Source organism: Lontra canadensis, unplaced genomic scaffold (genome assembly GCF_010015895.1).
Source record: "Lontra canadensis isolate GAN:19392208 unplaced genomic scaffold, GSC_riverotter_1.0 scaffold59, whole genome shotgun sequence".
In the NCBI taxonomy this organism is placed as follows: Eukaryota; Metazoa; Chordata; class Mammalia; order Carnivora; family Mustelidae; genus Lontra; species Lontra canadensis.
Genome location: NW_022631053.1, coordinates 10,005,749 through 10,029,902, shown reverse-complemented (window position 1 = coordinate 10,029,902; position 24,154 = coordinate 10,005,749). Strand labels below are relative to the sequence as shown.

The 24,154-nt window shown below is 37.4% G+C and overlaps 1 protein-coding gene across 1 annotated transcript; it reads right to left on the bottom strand.

Annotated features, from left to right (window-relative positions):
* Window positions 1–488: 488 nt before the first annotated feature.
* Window positions 489–11,130, bottom strand: TWF1 (twinfilin actin binding protein 1). The gene is made up of 9 exons (XM_032876981.1): window positions 11,012–11,130; window positions 9,095–9,172; window positions 6,788–6,966; window positions 5,671–5,766; window positions 4,364–4,468; window positions 2,589–2,714; window positions 2,185–2,335; window positions 1,905–2,026; window positions 489–676 (listed from the first exon to the last, which is right to left on the bottom strand). The coding sequence occupies exons 1-9, from the start codon at window positions 11,034–11,036 to the stop codon at window positions 506–508; spliced, it is 1,053 nt and encodes a 350-aa protein (XP_032732872.1). The 5' UTR covers window positions 11,037–11,130; the 3' UTR covers window positions 489–505.
* Between the last annotated feature and the right edge of the window lie 13,024 nt (window positions 11,131–24,154).

Sequence of the window (24,154 nt, the reverse complement as noted above, 5' to 3'; positions counted from 1 at the left end):
AGCACTTCTTCTCAGAGTCAGCAACTTCTCATCTTTACCTAGGCACATTAAGTTCTCAGCTGAGAAAATAATCTAACCTGGTCCTTAACATATTCATTAAGTAGTATGAATATTTTAAGGTCTTTCTCCCTTCAAGAAAAAAACTTGATGTCTCACTAAATAGTGGGAAGGAGTGTATCTTACTTGGAGACGTTAGACTTTCTGGAATTGGCCCAACTGTATAAAATTTTAAGAAGTGTGTAAAGTATGGAATCATTATTACTCTGTGAAAACTGTGACAAAATTAAACATCACTATGTCGAACCCTTTTCTAGCATCAACTCAAAAATAGAAATCATGAGTCTTCTATAACCTTAATTTTAAAAACACACAGAAGTGAAAAGTGCTATTTTTCAAAAAGTACAATTTTTTCCCTACTATGTATCAACATGGAATGATTTCAGTTCTCCCGTACTAAAAGCTGGACTTTTAAAAAACTAGTGTTGTAATGCTTAATATAATGATTTTAATCAGCAGTGGCTTCACTTTCAGCGGGACCCCTAATAAGTCTTCGAATTCCTCTTTTTCCTGCGGGACCTTTCGGTTTAGCAAAACTCTGCTTATGTGCATGCTGCTTTGGGTGTACTTCTTCATAAAGGAAGTCTGCTGTCAACTCATCCCCATTGTCTATTTCGATCTGTAAGAGATGGAATCAGTCAGGTGTGATCCTATATAAAAAAGACAACATTCAAAACTGAATACAAGCAAGGAGCCAGTTTTCAGGTGTGAAAGCTCACAAATAAATACATAATACCCATTCTAGCAAGAGAGCAGAGTATCAAGGACCATATGTAAATAGTTTCACTTTCACCTTTGGGGGGGTACACTGCATGAATACATAATCAGCAATAATAATTTGCTAATTGGTTCCCTCTTTCTTCTCCAATTATCTAATGTATAAGAAGCTACCACTATATTCTCAGGCTGTTCTGCTTTGGTACAGTATACATATTCAAGAAACATTACTCATCGGCCCCTTTGTTACTTGAGTCACTTGAAATCACTCTAAACAGGGCCAAATTTGGCCTGAATTTAGAGTGTGTTTTACATTTTTAAAGGGTTATAAATATAAAATAATAAAATAAACAAGAATATGTAACAAAGACCATATGTGGCCTGGTAAAGCCTAGAATAATTTCTGTCTGGTCTTCTAGTAGAAAAAGTCAGCCAGTCCTTGCTAACCTTAAAAAGCTTGAAGGGTTCAGTACCTAATATACTGGTAGTTTTAGGGACCTGTGTTTTAATGAGCTGAAGGCTCAAAAATAAACCATATCTTTCCCCATGCCTCATTTGCATTTAAGAAAATAAATTTAATAAAATCGGTAGCATAGCTCCCCAAATTCAAATGTTTATGCCCATTCCCTCCTTTCTCAACAACTAGATTCTCAACCATCCATGATTCAGTTATAAACAGAGACTGCAGTTCCTTATTCATAGCAACTGTTGAGACGAACACAAGTATGTAGCTCTAGCAGCACTGTCCGACGGAACTTGCTGCAATATGGAAATGTTCTCTAAATTCTGCACTGTCCGATACAGACAGTAGCCACTAGCCACAAGTAGCTAATGAACACCTGAAATGTGGCTACTGTGACTAAGAAACTGAATTTTAAATTTTGCCTAATTTTAATTTAAATTTAAGTAGCCATAATTGCTTATGGCTACATATTAGAGAGTACAGACCTATAAGGACACTGGAGAAATAACAGATCACCCTCAAGCACTTAGAGAAGACCCTAACGATTTATGATGAGAACAAGAAAAAAATACATTCATTAATAAATCATAATACATCACAAACTACATGGAAAAGACAATAAAGATCTAAGAAAACCTGACATTTAAAAATAGATAGGTAATTTTACCTTTCTAATGACATCCATTTGTAGTTGTCTTTCTACAATTTCTAGCAGAGGGCTCTTGCAGCTAGAATACAGCATCCGTTCTCTTATACTGCATGTGTATCCAGGCATTGAATAAATAAAAACTGTAAGTTAAAATAGTAAATACAATTAGCAATACATCAATCAAAGCAAATACTAAGCCTCACAGAACTGTAAGTCCTCTGAGCAAGAAGTGATAATACAGTGCTAAAAAATCAGTAAGCCAACTGAAAATAACATGATAAGACAATATATTATATACCTATGGACTCCAAGTAGTCGCCTTCATGGGAATGTTTATACAGGAAGAAATGGTAACGTGCTGAATCCTTGGGAATCCTCTTTGGCAAATCTTTTAGTTCTGTATTTGTTGTGTTGGCCAAAATTATAATCTCATTTTTTATATCTATTTCCTGTCAATAAGAAATACATTCATTAAAACAGATACATAGCAATTTCAAATTTATAATTAAAAAAAAACTAGGAGACAAAGGGAAACTTACACAGGATTGACTTTTCATAATGAACACATATTGTCTCATAGTTTTAAGAAAATTAATTAAAAAATCAGGACGCAATTTTAAATCCATTAAAAATAAACCTTGTATAAGCCATGAGCCACCAGCAACAGCAGCCATTTCATAATAATCACCATGTATCTCTTACCAATTGCACATAGTTGAGCTGTCTGTTACTTAATTGTTCCAAAGCCTGAAAAGCTTCTCGAGAAATAGGAAATGCGACTCCTTGTAGTGTCTGATGCTTAGTGTCCACACCCACGTCAGTCTGTACCTAAGTATGACAGATTTAATTTAATGAAGTTTTAGCATTTAGCAGTGTCATACAGCAAAGATAAGAAAACCCAGTCTCTATCAAGTGCCATTCCACTCTATCCATTTTAATGTAAGTAAAATTAACACTTAAAATACTATGAACTTAAAAAGCCAAGTAATTCTTCACATTTGTTCCTATCTGCTAGCATTCTGTCAACATGCAGAGTGCATGACACATCTTTATGAAATGTTGGGAGTGAACACTTGAGTGAGTATGCAGTGTTAGTGGGGCTTTGAGGGGAGGTTGTTTCTATGTTTGGTTTGGCACATTTGCAATGAACTATGTAAGTTCCTGCAAGTGTCCTCAGATTACACCTTTAATTACAAAATTTTACTTGATAAAATTTATGAACAGTGTGGTATCTATACGATATGTACCAAACTTCACTTTGTTCTGTTAGACAAAATGCAACACAAACACCATGCATTGAATTGAAAGGAGTACGAACAGTATACAAAGACACAACACAGCTCAACAAATTATACTACTGCAGAAGTTCCAGACTTTGAGCTTTCATTACTAGAAGAGTACTTCAAGAAAGCTTTCAATGCACATGTTTTAAGACTTGTATACTCAAATGATAGCTAGTATAGGGTCTCATTTGCAGTGTTGCAACAGAAAGTCAAATAGAAATTTTACTTTAAAAAGAAACGAATGGAGATTCTACAGCATAAATGATACTGGATAATGAAAACATCATAGAACATATGCAAATGCATACCCCAATACGATCCTCTGGGTTCTGATTGCAAGGAATAAAACAAACTATCAAACTTTAAAAAAAAAATCACATAAAAATCTTTACTCAAATAACTTGAGTTAAAATAATATAAAGATAGATCCTTGCTATCAGGTTAATATTAAATAATATTCAATCACTTTCCAGACTGATTCCTACTAGTTGGTTACTCAGACTAGGAACAGTGGTTTCCGCTACTTGTTCTTTCCTATAAAATCTCAGTAAAAATATAGTAGTTATTCTAACTTGTAACTAGAAAAGCTGCAGTAAACACATTAGAAATATGATAAACTATAATATGGATGAAATTTATTGACTCTAATGTAACTGAGCTAAACAAGTACTCAAAAAACCATCTCCCATATATGCATATGTATCCAAGTAGTGTCCACATTGAAGTTAATTTATAGAGCTTCTGGAAATACTAAATATCTCATAGCATTTACATTTTACTCTCTTTAGTCACCAAACAAAATAAGATGATAAAACAATAGAATATAACAAAACAAAACTGCTTCAGCAACTTCATTAGATAGAATTCTTTGCCCTAAATGGGTAACACACATTTTCCCCATTTATTTAGTATTTGAAGTACAAAGTTAAAAAAAGTTGTATTTCCAACAGGAAGATTAACTATTCTGATAACACACAAATATAGGAGAAAGCTACTTACAAAATTCATACAAATTTTAATATTTACTTTTAACTTTTTTCTTGAAAATACACTGAGCACATAGTCTTGTCTCTAAACTATACAGAATAAATGCAAGCTACCAGACTTACTTCTCTAGTTCCCTCTACATCTATTAATTAAAAATATCTTTTCAAACACTTAAAATCTTGCAAGAATATCAAAACTGTAATTTACCTCATTAATTTTAATCTGCCGTAATTCTTCCTCAGCTGCAGTCAAGGGGGCAGGAGAAGACTGTGACACCAAGTATTTTTTATAACCATTTAATGATACATCTTCCTGTAAACACAGAAATGGATTGTTACTAGTTATTCCCTAGAAAATATCCATGAAGTCACTCTAGGAAAAACAAAATTATTAATTTAACAGAAAAAAAATTTTCTTAAGATTTTATTTATTTATTTGACAGAGAGAGAGACAGTGAGAGAGGGAACACAAGCAGGCAAGCAGGGAGAATGGGAGAGGAAGAAGCAGGCTTCCCACTTGAGCAGGGAGCCAGATGTGGGGCTCGATCCCAATACCCAGGGATCATGACCCCAGCTGAAGGCAGATGCTTAATGACTGAGCCACCCAGGCACCCCAGAAAATATTTTGATTAAAAAATAGTATCAAGAATTTTACTATTTCTTATTTTTCAAAAATCCTCTATTGTATAGGCTTCAAAAAATCTTAAGGGGGAGTATTTACTCATTTCCTAAAGTTTTCTAATTATTAAATGTGTATGAGTGTGTTGGTAATGATGCCAGTCACATGATGAACTTGGTCATGTTCAAGTCTAGAGGACAATTATAATTAACATTCTGGGGAAATCTGCCTCATAACTATTCAATAATCAACACATTCAGATTCTGAATTCTTTATTATAATAATTTATATAATTTCTCTATAGTTATTCATAGAAAATGATTGTAGCTCTTATTTAAAAGAATAAAATATTCTAAAAAAGTCTACTTTTTCATTGAAATTTTGTGATTTGAAAGCAGCAGAGGGAGAGGGAGAAGCAGAGTCCACACTGAGCAGGGAGCTGAGGTGGGGCTTGATTCCAGGACCCTGGGATCATGACCTGAGCCACCCAGATACCCCACCATATAAATTTGCAACAAATTCTTAATCATAATTTAACTAATAAATGTCAAAAATATCTAAAAATTACCATCTCTTTCAAGGAGTCTCTCATTGTTCTGAGCCTATTTCCCTATCCTTAAAATGAAAAGGTTGAACTAAATGGTTAAACTAGATGATCTCTAAGGTATAGTGTAGTTCCTCAAGACTAACAAAGGATATTCCAACCTATTTTAAAAGGATTAGTACATGTGTTATTCAACTTGCTTATCATATGAAATACAGTAATATTTTCTCTTCTTTTTATGTTTAAAGATTCATTAGTCTGATTTCATATCAATTACCCATTCCTAGGAGTTCTTATATTGGTTTAATTGCAACATGTAGAATCCACATATATAAAAATATAAGTTTTGTACCTTTACTGTTCCAAATACTTCATCTTTAATGTGGCCACCTCCAAATTCCTTTTTCAGAGTTGCTCTTGTTGCTGCATACAACATTTTCTGACGAACCTAGTTAAGTTGTGAAAGTTTACTTAGCAGTTTATAGATGAAAACTATCACTACAAGAGAAACTACTTTCTGAAGGTATTAAAATCTTCAAGCACAATAAACATAAACTGTGATAAAGCTGAGGCCCATGGGCTACAATACGCTGAAGTATATGTGCATAAATAGCCATCATAAAACTTCATCTATTAAGGTAGATTTCAATTTATAATAGGTTGTATTTTACAAAAAGTGGGAAAATAAATTTTTAAAAATTACTCACTTCTCAAAGTATACAATGAGTTCAAGAATTTAAAAAAAAAACCTACTTAAAATACTACTGTACAATATGAGGAAGAAAACATCACTTGAAGTAACCTGGATACTGACACTTTACATTCTTAAACAGCTTAATTAGTAACACTTGATCTTGCAAATCTAGATCAGATGTTACTAATTAAGCTGTTTAAGAATCAAATGTTCTTGGCACATGTATGGCATATACCATCCTATGAGGAATACAAAGATGAAAACAACTACATATAAACTATTATTAAAGACTCTAATAGCAACTGTTGAAAACTATTAAAGGTAACTAACTGCCAACCAACAGAAATAGTTTTATAATACTGAATCATCAAATCCAGTAGTCTGAATCAGTCTGCTAACTTTCTTAAAAGAAATATTTGCATGTATGCCTATCATTTGAATGGTAGCTATTAAGAATATTTACTATAATATTCAATTAGGTCTCAGAAGTATTCAAAGTATTAATGTCAGAGCACAGTTATTTACATATAATTGCCAAAGATATTTAAATTTAAAATCAGTAATAATTCTATTCATTTGAAGGGCAAGACTTCTGAATCTAAGTACATTACTCCCAATTCCACATTACCAATAGAAGGATTTTCTTCATGATCATTCCCTTCTATGGGAAATAACTATTGCTTCTTAACTTTCTCTTGGCCTAGGAATATTTCAGGGGAAAAAAAAATAAATTCTAGCATTTAATGTTAAACAAGTTATAAAAAAAATTACTTACATGAGAATGATCTGGAGACCAGGCAATGAATATCCATTCATATCCCTGGGCATTCTGAGAATCTAACCTGAATAATATATAGCACGGCTGTTTGTCCTCCAGTAGGGGTAAAACAAAGGAATCATAATCCTTATCCCAGGAATCTGAGGGCTGACTACATGATCCAATCACAAGTTTCTCTACGAAGAACAATTTTTAAAAGATACATGAAACGTTTTAAATGCCAAATGGTAATGAAGAAAAGAATAAACTAATAATATAGTTATCTCCTATTACTATTATTCACATCAAAGAGTTGAAGTAGGGGGCACCTGGATGGCTCAGACAGCTAAGCGGCTGCCTTGAGTGTGACAAGGGCTGCCAGGTTGTGATCCCAGTTTCCTGGGCACTGCACCAGCCTCCCTGCTCAGCGAGAAGTTAGCTTCTCCTTCTGCCTCTCTCCCCACCCCCACCCCCCCGACTTGTGATCTCTTGCTCTTTCAAATAAATAAATAAAATCTTAAAGAAAAAAAAACAGGATATTTTATGACTACCATGATTAAAATGTTAAAAAACACAAGAAACAAATGATAAAATTTTATTCATATTTAAAAATAGTTGAGTTGGACAGTTGAAGAATAGGTGATTATAGTCTATCTCCCAAAATGTTTATGCTCTAAGTTATCAACAAAATATGTATTATGTGTTATTGTTCAAAGGTAGAATTCCTGAAACACTGAACTGTGCAATAAGAAATATTAAAACCATGTTTAGTGCTTACTTGGCCATGAAGCTACAAGTAAAACATTTTGTCCAGAAGCATAAATTGGTGCAGCCATTTGGCAGAATCAAGTAAAACTGTGAATGTTCTCTGCATAGAAAATCTTTTGCACGTACGTTCACTGCATTATGTGAAAACAGTAGAAGCTGCAAGTAGCCAAAGTGTTCATCACTAAGAGAATGATGACAGAATATGTGATGAATTATATCTTATTATATTATATATTATGAATTCAAACTTAAAAATAGTGAACTGTCAAAACTAATTACAAAAATAATGTTTACAGAAAAAAAGACACAGAATAAGACATCAGTTTACATGAACTTAAAAACTCAAAACAGCACTATCTAGGGATACATGTAAGAACTGCAGAAATATGAAAATTCCTAATATAGTTGCCTCAGGAAGAGGAGGTCAGGAAGTGAAACGGTTTAAATGGGACGCCCTTATATCAAAAAATATTAAGTCTAAAAAAAGCTGAAGTAAATATGCTAAAACATTAGCAGTTATTAAGAGATGGAAGTATTTGTTGTTTCATTTATTCTTTATAATTTCCTTATTTAAAAATTTTCCTCAAAACAAAAAGTAAGATCAGAAAATGATTTAGGAAAGAATATGATTTTCCTTCTGTAGTGATCCTAGTTAGACAAACTTTCCCATTTTAGTCACTCTACTAGTCAGTTAGGAAGTGATGGCTTTTAAAATTTAGTTCAATATTCCTAAAATAAACTGCTTTACGGTATATGTTTATTCCTATTAAGTGTGGCAATATGTATTTACAACAACTGCATATTTTTCAAACTACTCTGGTATTTTTAATATATAAGTAGAAAATGAAAAGCAAATTAAGTTACTTCCAGTTTGAAAAAGACCAAGTTATTCTTCCAAAGCAAAATTATCTCCAGGTACTTAAGTAATTAGATCAGTGGAATATTTTAAGATACTCATTTGTGAGAATATTAATTGTCCAAATTCAAATATAGCCAAATTAAAAGATTCTCCCACAATTTCCCTGCTACTGAATGATTTTGAAAGGATCAATTTACGGTTTGTTACATTCCTAGAACTTTGTCCCAAAAACAAAAAAGGGGGAATCATTTCTTCACCACAAATGCAATCAAGTGGAAAAGACGGGAGCTTGAAATCCTTTGCTTCCTACTTCAAAACTAACTTTACTGAGTAACAATTCTCAAGTAATGTTTTTGGGCAGATGGGGAGAGAATCACCTGTTTACTGATTTCCATTCCAGAGACGGAAGCATGAACATTAGAAATGGATTGTGGTACAGAAACTGAGACAAAAAGTAAAAGAGGAAGATGTCACACCAAAAAAGCATCTTTCTGTTTCCCTGTCAAGTACAGAATTCAGAGGGTAGGCAGCGGCTGATGGGACATGACCAAATGTACAGGATCCACCTTATCTAAAGGCAAACTCTGAACTTGCTTCACGTTAATTAATAGTTCCAATTACTGACAATGTCTTAGACATTTAAAAATATAACATTCAATAATCTAAGGACAAACAGTATTTAAAAATGTGTAACTAACCATTTTCAATAGATATTTTTAGAAGTCTGTATTTTCCATTTCTTGCTCTGGCAAAGATATCCTTAACATCTTCACTTGCTGTGGAAAAAGACAAAGACAAGTAAACCCATGTTTTATACTTATGGATTAATACTTTCCAATGCTACTTAAATAAGGAGAAATGAATTGTAATACAAAAAAAATCTTGAGGGCATAGCATCCCCTTACTGTCAGTAATTTAAACTGTAAAACTTGAAGATGTAACAGTGGACACTGTACACAGCTAAGAAACAAATTAATATAGCTTAAAAGTATATTAATACATTAATTCTGTCTTAGCTAGATAATTCCAAAGCAGAAATAACACTGGGAATGAAAGTATTAAAGTTAGGGATGCCTGGGTGGCTCAGTGGGTTAAAGCCTGTGCCTTCAGCTCAGGGTCCTGGGATTGAGCCCGGCATCTGGCTCTCTGCTGGGCAGGGAGCCTGCTTCCCCCTCCCTCTCTGCCTGCCTCTCTGTCTACTTGTGATCTCTGTCTGTCAAATAAATAAATAAAATCTTAAAAAAAAAAAAATTAAAGTTACTCAAATCCAATAATGAACAAATTACAATTTTAAAAAACACCACTATTGCTTGGTTGAAAATTGTTGAGAACCTTTCATTCTCTTCTAGTCCAATTTCAAAATTATAATAAAGAAATTCACTTTTATATTTTCACATTAAAAACAACAGTAAGTATCAGATATCTTATCCCGATTAAACAAAAAGTCAATAAAATACATTCAAGCTTATACTTCTGGTAATACTTTTCTAACTCGTATTTCTCAAAAAGCTACAGTTCGCTAAGCAAATACATATTTAATAACCCTCCTGTTCCTATTAAAGCTTCAATTTCATTCTGATTTCCCTCTTGGGTTGTACACTGAGAGCAAGAACCACTATTTAAGTAGTGATCGTTGTAAGACTCAAACATGAAAATCAGTAACAACATATTTAAATGTCTAACTAACTCGGACAAACAAAATAGTGTTTTTAGGTTTGAGAGTAGTTTGCTTGTGTTTGTGTGTGCAGGGAGAGCGGTGGGGTGATCAAAGACTCATAGGAACATGAGTAAATGTTCTTCTGGGGAAAAGATTCGTTGTCTATTAATAGGATGAGCGTGGGCTTATATTAGCACTCGTTAAGTAATCGCAAGTAACCCCGGGATATATTATTTGATTCTGATGAGGTGAGCGCTTCCAGACTGCCCATTTTCAAACCAGGAAATAATGGAGGTCAGATATAACTGCACATTGAACTGCCTTCACGGGATGATTGAGAAGAGCCACAAAGACCAGACTTTTCAGTTCCCTGGGGAAGTACCTAAGAGAAAGATCAAAACACCCCCTACTCAGGATTTCTCAGAACATAAATTCCTGTTTCCACTTTGGAAGAAAATGCGGAAGAGTCTGGGAAGCACCTTCATTGGAAATGAAAAAGATTCCAAGATCTTTCGCTTTTTAATCAAAATCTTTAACAACCTCCTTCACAGAGTGAAAGGCTAATTCGCCCGTCTCTCTGCAGCAAGAGGAGCCCTAGCCGGCTCCACGGTTCCAGGTCTCCCCTGCCGGATAAAAAGGGGGAAAGTTGGGCTACCATCAGGGGCGGTGGAAGGCACGCCCCCCTTCACCCAGGCCTCCTCGGAAACCAATTTCCTTCGCTTCTAAGAAATTTCGGGTCAGTCTGTAACGTGGTGGCGGCGGCCGGGCCGGGCTGGGAGGGACGCAGGCCGGGAGCGCCCGGGACCAGAAAGCTCGGAGAGGCGCAGAGGCCCGGCGCCCGCGAGATCGGCTCCCTTCCCCCGGGCCCGACTTCAGCCCTGCTAGTCCTGCAGCCTGCCCGGCTCACCCCGGGCCTCCCGAGAGCCCCTTCCCAGCGCGCCGCTCCGGGGGCCGTTACCTTGGATGCCGGTCTGATGGGACATGGCGGCGGCCGCGGGCTCCCGGCTCCGGCGCTAAATGCTGAGAGCGGCCCCGGCCGGCGCCTCCAGGAAGTGGCAGCTCCTCCGCCGGCCGCGGCGCGTCATCCGCCTGCGACCCGCGGCCGCCCCGCCCAGTTAGGCAGTCCGCGTCCTCGGGCGGCCCTGTTGTCCCCGCTTCCGCCGTCTCCGCTTCCCCCTCCCCCGCGCGCTCTTCGGAGGGTTGCGAATGCATCCCCCTAGCGCTCTTCTCCAGCTGTCTCAGGGGGCCCCTGCCCTGGCACTTGCCGCCGCTTCTCCGGTCCCCACCACCGTGAGACCCCGCAGATCCCGCAGAATGGCCCTGCTCTTTGGTGCCTCGCCCCCCAGCGACCCTGCCGACATCGCCGTTCGCTGGTTCAGCGAAAAGATGCTCAAAAATGTAAATGACCATTTTACTGAACATGTATTTTCAATTTTAAAAAGATGTGCACAGTATCTTTCTTGGTTCACTCTTCCGGTAATCTATACAATATAAAGGGGTCACTCCTTTCCCCGTTTTTTTAAAATGAGGATTAATGTATAGGTGGTCGCCCATCAAAATATCCCACACTTTTAAATTAATCTCAGACTGTTAACTTTTCTTTTTTCAGTTGGGTCCATTAAGACACCAAGTTTTCCTTTCTTGTCATTCCAAAAAGAGACAGACCTTAAAAGTGAGAAGGTTAGCTGATTTGAATACTCCTTTGGGGTCAATTTTATCCCCGCAAACTGTGTTTGCCGCTGTGCTTTAGAGTGGCCATTTATTCTTGAATTAAGTATTTATTCAGGATTCATTGGGATTAATTTGTAAGATAACAGCAGATATTATTAAAAATTCTTCCCCATTTCTGCTCTTAAGAACGTGTATTTTCCTCCTCAAAGGTAATTTTAATAATTTTGTGCTACTCTTCTACCACCCCTAGATTATAGTTCCCTAGGTAGAAAACTGGATCTTTTGTTTTTAGGGACTTGAACTCACGAATATACAAAATTACAATCTGCTTATCAACAAATACTTTCTTCAACCAATAATAGAAATGCAAGTTAACAAAATCACTCTTCAAATACAATGTATTTTTTGCTAGCCATTAACTATCAGGCTTGCAATTGTTTTTCTCTGCCAGGATCACAGAAAAGAAGATTGCTATGTTCTGTTCCTTGTTATCTAAACTTTGTTTCTCAAGCAGATCATCATATTATGGAACAAGTAAAATTTAGTCTGAGTTTTGTAACTTATTTGGATTTAAGAAATCTAGATAGAGTTTCATTTTAACCAAATTCTTACTGACACAACAGTTCTTTCTGATTTTCCAGTTTTGATTGCTTTGTTGAGCAGAGAGAAAATTGCAGAGTTCATCTTCAATTTTTTGACTGATTCACATCTTGGTGACTGGGGAAAATTTCCTAAGAAGTTGGCCTTGCTCAAAAGTACTGATAAGAAAAAAAATAATGGTCCCATGTGTCTGCTTAGAAAAGACCGTGGTATGACTAGCGCTAAAGAATACGAAAGTACAGTTAAGTTGGATAGGACCACCCTGGAATGCACCAGAAAGTGCTTATTTTTTGGCAGTACAGTCGTCTGACTACTGCAAGGACCTTGGTGCATTGTTTTCAAAACAGCAGAGTTCCTCTGTACAAAACAGGGAATCTGAGAAGGGAAAATATTTGCTAAGCTATAAAAAGCATGGCCAAAATGATCATTTTTCCTGCTCATCAGTGCTTCTACATATATTTAAATAATTTCCTCTATTTAACTATTTCTATGTGTATGCAAAGAAAATGGATTTTAATGCTTTCATAGGATGTTTTATGAAAATATTTCTTGCCCATATTGACTATACACTTAAATTTCACTAACTTATTATGTATGATGTTTATTTCAGATTGGGTTAAAGTTTGGCATTGTACTAACTTTGGAGAAATAATATATTGAATCTATACAGTGCTAGCGCTGCATATATTTCACCTACGTAGGCAAACAGATTGTGGTAGAAATCCTGTTCCTTTGGTTAATCTCTCTTGTTTACATCTTTAATTTGATTGCAGTCATGACTTCTTGCCTTAACTTTTTAAAAAATTGTAATCAAATATATATAACAAAACTTAACATCTTAACTATTATTTAAGTGTGCACTTCAGTAGTGTTCAATACATTCACCTTGTGCCACCAGTCTCTAGAACTCTTTTCATTATACAGAATTGAACCTCTGTGTGCATTAAACAACGCCCTCTTTCAATACAGCCCCCAGGTCCTGGCAAGCACCATTCCACTTTCCGTCTTTATGATTTTGACTACTCTTAGTACCACATGTAAATAGAATCATACAGCATTTTTGTGTGTGTGTGACTGGCTTATTTCACTTAGCATAATGTCCTCGAGATCTATCCGTGTTGTAGCATGTACAATTTCCTTCCTTTTTAAGTTTGGATAATATTTCATTGTATGTATATACATACCATATTTTGTGTATCTATTCATCTGTCAGTGGGCATCTGCGTTGCTTCTACTTTTTGGCTATAATAAATAATACTGCCATGAACATGGGTGTGCAAACATGTATTTGAGTCCCTGCTTTCACTTCTTTGTGACATATACCAGAAGTCGAATTGCTAGATTATGTGGTAATTCTATTTTAGGATTTTTGAGGAAACTCCATATTATTTTCCCTAAGAGTTACACCACTTTATATTCCCACCAATAGTGTGCAAGGGTTCCAGTTTCTCTACATCCTTGCCAACAATTGTCATTTTCTGTTTTCACTTGTTTTCATTTCATTTTCATTTATTTCATTTATTTTCATTTTCATTTATTTGTTGGGCATTTGTATATCTTTTTGGAGAAATGTCTAGTCAAGTTCTTTGTCCATTTTAAAATTAGGCTGTCTGTTGTTGAGTTGTAGGAGTACTTTATATATTCTAGATACTAACCCCTTATTAGATATATGATCTGCAAACATTTTTTCCCATTTTGTAGGTTTTTTTTTTTGTAAGATTTTATTTATTTATTCATGAGAGACAGAGAGGGGCAGGGCAGAGGGAGAAGTAGGCTCCGTGTGGAGCAGGGAGCCCAATGATGTGGGACTTGATCCCAGGACCCTGGGATCACGACCTGAGCAGAAAGTAGACGCTTAATGGACTGAGCCACCCCAGGTACCCCCCATTCTGTAGGTTTATTTTTCATTTTGTTTATTGTGTCCTTTGATACACAGAAGTTTTAAATTTTGATGTAGTCCAATACATCTTTTTAAAAATTTTTGTTGCTTCGGGGCGCCTGGGTGGCTCAATGGGTTAAGCCTCTGCCTTCGGCTCAGGTCATGGTCTCAGGGTCCTGGGATCGAGCCCCACGTCGGGCTCTCTGCTCAGCGGGGAGCCTGCTTCCCCCTCTCTCTCTGCCTGCCTCTCTGCCTACTTGTGATCTCTCTCTGTCAAATAAATAAATAAAATCTTTAAAAATAAATAAATAAAAATTAACAAATTAAAATTTTTGTTGCTTTGTTCTCCCTTTAACTTTGGAATATCTTTGCTAATCTTCTGAATATCTTCTAACTTTTCTTCCCTAAACTTTTACTGCTTTATAAATGTCATCTATACTTTCTATTTACACTTTCTCACCTCTCACTCCTTAAATCCATGGTTTCCAAAGTGTGCTGAGGTGCTCCAGCCACAGTGACAATGCCTGGGGGATACTGTAAATTTTTTTAGGGAAACACGATACTGCTTGTCATCTTTCTGACAACACAAAATATTAGTGTGAGATAGTTCAGTTTTAACGTTAGATAGCTCTACATTCCTTTACATAGTGTCATATCTTTGAAAAGCTGGATTTTCAGTAGTTGCTGTGATAAAAGTCAACTAGGGGTTGAAAATCAATGAGGAACAGGAAATGACAGCAGCTGGTGTCAATCTAATTCCAAATTTTAGGAAGTTGTGTAATGTGTATTAGATACATACATCCCATTAGCTATTGTGATTATTTAAAACTAAAATCAGGGATGCCTGGGTGGCTCAGTTAGTTCAGTGTCTGCCTTTGGCTCAGGTGATGATCCTGAGGTCCTGGGATGGAGCCCACTGTTGGGTTCTCTACTCAGTGGGGAGCCTGCTCCTCTCCCTCTGCGCTTACCCCTCACTCTCTCTTCCTCAAATAAATAAATAAAATCTTTAAGAAAAAAAGACTAAAATCAAATATTTTTTCTTTTAATTTTTATGTATTACTTTTTCAAATAGCTACTAAGTTGCTAGTATGTAAATACTGAATAAGTTTTTTGGAATTAACTACTTAATAAACTGTTCAGTATTTCTTTTGACCTAGGAACACTAGAAAAAAAAATTAGTGAGATACAAAAGGCCCCATAAACTAGGAAAGTTTGGGACCTTCTGCCTTACCACCTTTGCATGTGGCTTTACTCATATCACTATTGAAACTATTTTCCTTAAGATTTTTTATTTATTTATTTGACAGACAGAGATCACAAGTAGGCAGAGAGGTGGGCAGAGAGAGAGGAGGAAGCAGGCTCCCCGCTGAGCAGAGAGCCAGACGAGGGACTAGGTCCCAGGACTCTGGGATCATGACCTGAGCCGAAGGCAGAGGCTTTAACCCACTGAGCCGCCCAGGCGCCCCGAAACTATTTTCTTGAAGTGACCAGTGTCATCCTTCTTAATAGCAAAATCAATTACATTTATTCTCAGATGTTTTATTAGCTTCCTATGGTTGTTGTAACAAATAGCACAAATTGGGTAGCGTCAAGTAACAGAAATTTATTCCTTCACCGATCTGGAACCCAGAATCCAAAACCAGGTATCTGCATAGCTGCCAACCATTCAAAGGCTTTAGAGAAGTCTCTTTCCTCATGTCTTCCAGCTTCTGGTAGCTGTTGGAACTCCTTGACTTGTGACTGTATTGTTCCAAACTCTGCCTCTTATGCATTCACCAAATCTCAATTATTGCCCAAGCTGATTCCTTAAAATCAGTCTCTCTCTCTCTCTCTCTCTCTCTCTCTCCACACATACTTCCCATTGGTTCTATGTCTCTGGAGAATCCTGACTAACACCCTTTAACTCCGTCCTGTCTTCTTCACCTCACTTTGTTAATGTATGTAAAAAATGAAGTCCTCACATCTTTAGCAAACTAGCCCTCCTCTAGACGTCAGTGTCTCTCTTATATGATATCACCACTTAAAAGCAGGCCCTTCTAATCTGTCGCAAAACTGCCTCCAGACCTGGGAGGACTTGCTTATATTAACCACATTTCTGGTGTCAGATGTAAAAGTAACATGGATGATGATTAAAATCCTTGATTTTAGAACCATGAGGCTCAACTCTTGTACATTCAATCTATACTCAGTAAATCATTCTTCTCAATTACTTAACAGAATTCAATGAAGTATTAAATCGAGTAGGCAACTAATGTTCCTTAAAATAAATTATTTCATCTACCCAGTTCCCTCACTTTTGCCTATTTCAGATCTTCCTATTCAGTTCTTTTCTTTCTCTTCTTCCTTCTTTCCTTCCTTCCTTCTTTGCTCTCTCTCTCACTCTTTCTTTCTTTCCTAAATCTTACAGATTCAACTGGTTTTGCTTCTGAAAGCAAAACCCTCCTTTAGGTTTCCTTCTTTGGTCTTGTTGCTCTACTCTTCTTACCTTACCCTGTATTATTTTCTCTTTTGGCCCCACATTGACAAATCCATATTCAATTGTCAAGTTCATTTCTTGAAATCCTTTTCTCACTGGCAAGTCCCCTGCATGCTGACTCTCAAAGCCTCCCCACTGCCTACAGAAATTTGGTCCAAGTGATGTGGAGAACAAAGGTAAAAGAAAAAAAAAAAAATGAGGGGCGCCTGGGTGGCTCAGTGGGTTAAAGCCTCTGCCTTCAGCTCAGGTCATGATCCCAGGGTCCTGGGATCGAGCCCCGCATCGGGCTCTCTGCTCAGCGGGAAGCCTGCTTCCCCCCCTTTCTCTGCCGGCCTCTCTGTCTACTTGTGATCTCTGTTAAATAAATAAATAAAATCTTAAAAAAAAAATGAAACTTCCTTAAAATTAACAGCCCATTGACAAGTACTTGAGCCAAGCAGAGTGACCTTCCTCAAGGAGCCTTAGCTACCTCTATGTTAATACTTTGCTAGAGGCAAAAGGCAACCTTAGCTTGACATTAGCCAGAGCTCCATGATCCTGTAAAACATCCCTTTGGAAACTTCCTGTATCTCCATCACTCTAAAATATATGTTAGCTATTATATTGCAAGCAAATGGCCCATCGATATACATCTGAAGGGCCTCATGACTAAGGTTTGTTTTTTTGTTTTTGGCAGAGAGAGAGAGAGAGATCACAAGTAGGCAGAGCAACAGGCAGAGAGAGAGGGAAGCAGGCTCCTTGCTGAGCAGAGAGCCCAATGGTGGGGCTTAATCCCAGGACCCTGAGATCATGACCGGAGCTGAAGGCAGAGACTTAACCAACTGAGCCACCCAGGTGCCTGCTCATGACTAAGGTTTTACTAGAGAGTAGTAAATGACCTTTTCCTAACAATAGCTAGCTACTCAAGGTCCTGGAAACCTTAGAGACTTACTACCTCCCAACTTGAAAGTATATACTATTATACCCCAGTGCACCTCTTTCTGCCTACAGGTCTTATCCCCGTGCTTTAATAAAAACCACCCCTTTTGCACTGGAGATGTCTTAAGAATTCTTCCTTGACTATGTTTGTTGCTAAACCCCAACGTTTCACATCATAAACTCCTCAGCTTGGCACCCAAGACTCTCTGTAATGTCTTTCCCAATTGTGCCCAGTGCTGCAATCGAACTTATGCAATCACTCCTAAAAATGACACTAATACTGTCTTTATCATACTGTTTTCCTAATTTGGAAGACAAATCTCATTCTCCTAGCTATATCCCCAGGTCTTTTTCCACGGTCTCTGCTTTTCAATCTTGAAGCCATCCTTTGGAACCACACCAACTTCCATGAAGACTTTCCTCAACCTCAATTATATATGAAATCTTGTTTCTTCAAATGCCATTAGTATTTTGTGTGTCTATTTTAGCACCCCCTTACTCTTTCTTGTGGTCACAGATGTACATAAACTTACCCCAGTCTTCATATCAGACTGTGTAGTCCTTGATATCAGGGACTTTTTCTTTCTTCTTTTTGCATCTCATATGATGTAGTACTCCTTCATTCATTTGTTCATTCATTCAAAACATTAAGTGTTCTGGAATTGGGGGTATAATCATGATCATAGTGCTCTGAAAACATTTCTGGAATTTAAAAAGTCTTGATGATTTTGTTTTTCATGTGGGAATTGATGTTGTGAAGTCGCTCATCCTCTGTGAAACTGGGAAATGAGAGTACTGAATGGTTTTCCAAGAGTGCTTTTTTAAGTTATCAAATTGTATGATTCTTTGGTCATTAAAATGATGATATATTCACTCACTAAAGCTACTGTTTGGGAATGCTTCTGATTTGTTTATGCAATTAAACTGAATTTCCTCTGAGGAATCTTCTTTAAAAAACTTTATTTTTATGGTAATTATGTTCTTAGAAGTGACTGCTCAGACAGTTATTAAAATTGCATCCTCTAACCCTTGCCTCTTTCCTTAAAAATTAACTGATTTAACAGTGACACCTTACTTTTGGCCCTACCAACTGAAGTATTTTTACTTCCTATTATTTATATGTGGGAGTCCTTTGCTCCAGCCACAAATATTTGCCCACTTTTCCTCATCTGTTATGTCTCTGGTCAAATTAAACATTTGTCAGAGCTGTCATAATAATATAACTTGTATGATGGTTTACAGTTTTCAGTGAATATATGTAGATTTATTTGAGCACCAACACAATCTCATCTAAAAGGCTGAATGAAATATTAATCAGTTTTTATTTTTTAATTCTCAGAGATTTGGAAATTGAGGCATAGAGAGGGGAAGTCAACAAGTTTCAGGGCTACGACAAGTGTTTGTAAGAGACAGAAACCATTTTAAGACAATGTATGCACATAACAGGATTTATTATAAGGGTACAGAAAAACTCGGGTGCTTGGGTGGCTCAGTTGGTTAAGCAACTGCGTTCAGCTCAGGTCATGATCCTAGAGTCCTGGGATCGAGTCCCACGTCAGGCTTCCAGCTCCATGGGGAGTCTGTTTCTCCCTCTGACCTTCTCCCCTCTCATGCTATCTCTCGTACTCTCTCTCAAATAAATAAAGAAAATCATTTAAAAAAAAAGAAATTAAAAAAAAAAAAGAAAAGAAAAAGAAACTCACAGATCCCAGGGGTCTGACTTCATTTTTGCTTCCCTCTTTCTCTCTCCCTTTCCAAATGGGATCTTTCTACCTGTACAGTCAAATGGCAGAATGCGGCCACCTTACACTTCCCAAATTGACAGTCACAGTTGTAGCCATGTGTGGAGATTCAGTAATTGTTTATGAGTCTGAGTTTCAAATTCCTAGGAGAGCATGTGATTTACCCCGCTGGCTCACATGTCAAATCATCTTTGATGGAAATGGCTGGTTCACCCAATATACACACTGCCCCATCAATGAAAGACAATAGCCACTGGAGGGAGATGGATCTTTGGTTTGGGAAACAGGCTTAGATTTCCTACTTTTTACAATTTGGTGGAACTGGTTCTTAGAACCTAAGTTGTAAGTCACCAACTCTAACATACAGAGAGGGCAGTTAAGTAACGTAAATGAACGAAGCTGACAGGTGGGGATGGTGTCATCCAGAAAGAGCATAGGCTCCGTCTAAAGAGAGCTGCTACTACTTAACTCCAGCTTACAGATGCTCCTTGGGAATTTGGGCTCAGGATAAATCTTCCGATTTTCAGATAAACTCAGAATTGGGATTTTATGAAAATCTCTATGTAAATTGATGAAAGTGAACCATTTCATTATACTTTGTGAGATAATTATATAATAAAGAGCTATATTATTTGCTTTAGGCTTTCCTACAGAAGAAACTCTATTATAGGAGAAAAAGCCGCATAGAAGCTATATGACCATGAACTAAACTTTTTAACCTTTCTGGCCCTTAATTTTGTCTAATGCCAATACCAATGTCTCACGGTTATCATGGAAATCAAGTGAGATATGATTTTTTTAAATCTTTTTAACATGTGTTAGGTGCTCAATATGTGTTAGGCTTCAAATCTGCTAGTTAGAATTAAGTCCAAAATAATACAGTGTGTTCAAAATTATATGTCATTAAAAACAGAACAAATAGTTAGACTGAATTTCCAAACATCAATAGCAACGACCTAAGGTTGGTTTCTTATATAGGTTCATAAAATCACAATGTCACTGTTAATGACTATGTCTTATTTAACATATTCTTAGAGTTATAAAGCATCAAATAAAAATAATTCTTGGTCATTAAAAAATAAATATCAAACATTAAGCCATTGTTCTATGAATGTAATTGTAATCTCCAACAATCTGTAATAAACACCTGGGAAGTTGGCTAAAATCGTTAACACAATAGGCTGTTTCACAGAAGATTCTTTCATTCCAATCAGGCTCTGTGGCGTTCAAATGAGTCACTGAAGAAAGAGAACCAAGAGTTTGGGTTAAAGATCAGTTCAAGCAAATGATATCTCTTTATTACTCTCTCCTGAGTGAAATCTGGGCTGAAGTCATCTTAATAAGTGATGTGCATTTTCTAATGAAGGATACAGGGAACACTGGGTTCAAAAGAATTGTTGGTAATGATAAAGATGCATATTGGAATAGAAGTGCAGGAAGGCACAAAGCAATCAGCTTTTTAATGTACTATTTATAACGGGATTTTCACCCTGATTTGAAGAAGTGCCTTAGCAACAGAATCTTGAGCCTCATTGTCATGATCTCTAAGGTCTTCGTGTGGGTAGGATGGTTTAAATGGCTAATGGGGATATTTGCAAACCACTTTGAAAATAGACTATTCTCTCTCTTTCCTTGTTTCTCTGTCTTTTCTAGTGATGTTAATTAACACCTAAAAATCTCCTCTAACATTTAAATAGCATGTACAGAACAGCCTCCCTAGTACTGAGTCTATGATGGGGGGCAACTTCCTATGTCTTTTAAGTATTTTTATAGTCACAGCAGAGACACTCTAGCATTTCTACATTATGGGAATTTAGGACTAGAATCTGCAATATGATTGGAAAGCAGTGTGAAAGGGACTATGAAGCTAAGCTTACAGAGCAGGGGGGTTTGTGCTTGTGTGTGTGTGTGAAATAAATCTGAGAAAACCATTCACATCAAATAATTTGGAGAGCAGTGTAGCTGGAGCTAAACAAGTTTATGGAAGACTTAAAATCCCTTCATCATCCTAGACTACCCTTTGGAGATGACTGGAAACTGTAGTCATAGGGTTGAAATAAAAAATAGATTGACTGGGACACCTGGGTGGCTCAGTTGGTTAAGCAGCTGCCTTTGGCTCAGGTCGTGATCACAGTGTCCTGGGATCGAGTCCCACATCGGGCTCCTTGCTCGTCAGGGAGCCTGCTTCTCCCTCTGCCTCTGCCTGCCATTCTGTCTGCCTGTGCTCACTCTCTCACCCTCTCTCTCTCTGACAAATAAATAAATAAAATCTCAAAAAAAATAGATTAACCTTTTACTAAGTACTAACAAAGTCATCACAAAGGCTTTAGATTACAGCTTCAACGTATGTGTTCTGTTTTTTAGGGGTACGCTAGATTAGTGTGGTGACCTTTATTTAGGGACTTGCCAACAAAGGAGTTCACTCTTACATTTTAGATGTCAATGATGGAAACAGTAGTACAATGAATCCCAGAAAAGGGATTGTTCAAAAGTCACTGAAATAATCATATTGGATCATATATATTTATAATGCTTTAGTAAAGCTTTTGGTAAGATGGACAGGCACCACACAATGTTCTTATTTCTTAACAAGAAAACAGATTTTATTTGCTGTGACAAAGTTCCCGGATAAAAATGGATAAAAATTTGCATTTCTACCTCCCTTTCATCCAAATGTGGCCATGTGATTAAGTTCTAGCCAATGAGATGGAAAAGCTGTTGAGTAAGTCTTCTGAAAAGTTTCTTAAAACAAGCTAGAAAGCAGCTGAGGACCCTCCTGTTTCCTGTTAGAATGAAGATCGGATGGCTGGAGTTCCAGCTGCTGTCTTGGACCTCACAGAGCCTTGATGGTAAAAGCCACAGGATGGTAGAAAAGAGAGATGAAAGGAATGTTGGTCCCCATTCACTGTGGCTCTCTTCTACATGGCTCTCTTCTACCATGTCTGGTAGAAGAAAAATAGCTTCTATCCTATTTAAGCTACTATTATTTCTAGTGTCTGCTACTAACAGCCAAATTTATTTCATAAGAGAGACATTTCACTCGCCAAAACTGTTATGTATAAAAACATCTTATTACACAGCTCTTTAGTTCATAGAGAGAGCTTGGATAGCAGGTTTGTAAAATGAGAGATGTTGCGTTCTTCAGATTGATTTGGTTCTTGAATTTTGGATAGTAATTACAGAGAATTTAGACGCAGTTGGTTGATATTGTACATTCCCTGTGCGTAACAAGATAGGTAGTGGCAAGGACACATTTTAATACCAGTAATGTGCACCCTGGATTTATTACAGTAAGTAGAAAGTGAAAATATACCAATGAGAGAAATGGCAAACTCTTACTTTTGTGCTACTCAATTGTTAGGTTGGCAAAGGTGTCACGAGTTACTCAAATCCTTCCATGTACTTTTCATTTCTACCTCCCAGTCTGTCACTTACCCTTGCACTTGGCACTTCTGATCAACCTTAGTAAACCATTTGACTTTGATCCTATGACTACGCTGGGGTCTCTCATTAAGAAAAAATTGAGTCTGTCACTGTGGATCCCAGATTCAATTCCATTTGGCTTCACTATAGAATTCCTGTGTTTAGAGTCCCAACTCACAGACTCAGGGGGTCCATCCCAGTTGACCTCATAGTAGTACCCTTATCAGCCTTCCGATGATGGTGGGGTTGTGTCATTCAGGTTTTCTGACCTGGTTTTCCTCTTTTACATTCACATCCTGATCCCTCTCTCTCTTTTTTTTCCTTTTCTCTGGAATAACATCACAGCTTATGTCTTCCCACTCTGGTGTGTGTTGTGACCAGCCCACGTGGGTCTCATCATCCCATTTCCCTTGTCAGGGTTCATTTCCCTTCTGATCAAAGAAGCTTATTCTCTTACTTGTTGGCTATTGTTTCTTCCTGAACCACTCTTTCACAGGAAGATAGCACAGACCCTGTTAAATCACAGCTCACTTTCTCTGGCTATAGACTTGTTAAACTCCCATCCACCTTAACTTTGACTCTGTTTGTTCTTAAAGTTTGTTTTTCCTCCCTTCCTCTTTTTCTTCCTAACTTCCTTCCTTCCTTTCCTTCCTTCCTCCCACCATCATGGTCAGTGCCCTGATATTTTCCTTCTAACTATGTCTCATTAACAGTAAGATGGAGCAGAGGGGAGAGATCCCCAGGGGTTCTCTGCTCTATTCTTTCTATTGCAGCACATCTCAGATGTTTATCATGGAGCTGGAGTATATGTTGGAAAGGATACAGATCTTTCTGTTCTACAGCTCAAGTCTAGAGTCAAAATACATTTGAGGTAATGGGTGATGTTAATGAGAAAAATAATAGCTCAAAGTGAGGCAAATTACCCTTTTAAGAATTTAAAGTCTGCGTGTGTATGTGTATGGGAGGCTGTATTTCCCAAAGGGAAAAGCTCCAGGTTTTACTCTCCCTCTCTGGACTGCCTCCCTGTATGATGCTTAGTGTAAGATGGTAGAAGGGGAAAGAAAAGATAGTAGCTGTGGGGTCATCTTGGAGCAGCCCCATTAGCCCAGAACTGTTGTCGGTACTTCCTTATGTCTACTGGGTTGTCTCTTTCTGTTCTCCTCAGTGCCATCCTTCTAACATTAGAGTCATTCTGTGATTTTTCTCTGGCGTCTCCAGACGGTGTCTCGCTCCATCCTGCTGGTGCTGGGCCCACCGCTCTGGGGAGCACCTTTCTGCCTCCTCCCGCAGCTCATTTGTCCAGGCTCTCACTCCTTCAGATCACTTGCCAGGTGACTGGAAGCCAATCTGGTAAACTAATTCACAGCAAGGTGTTCATTCATGGACTCGTCA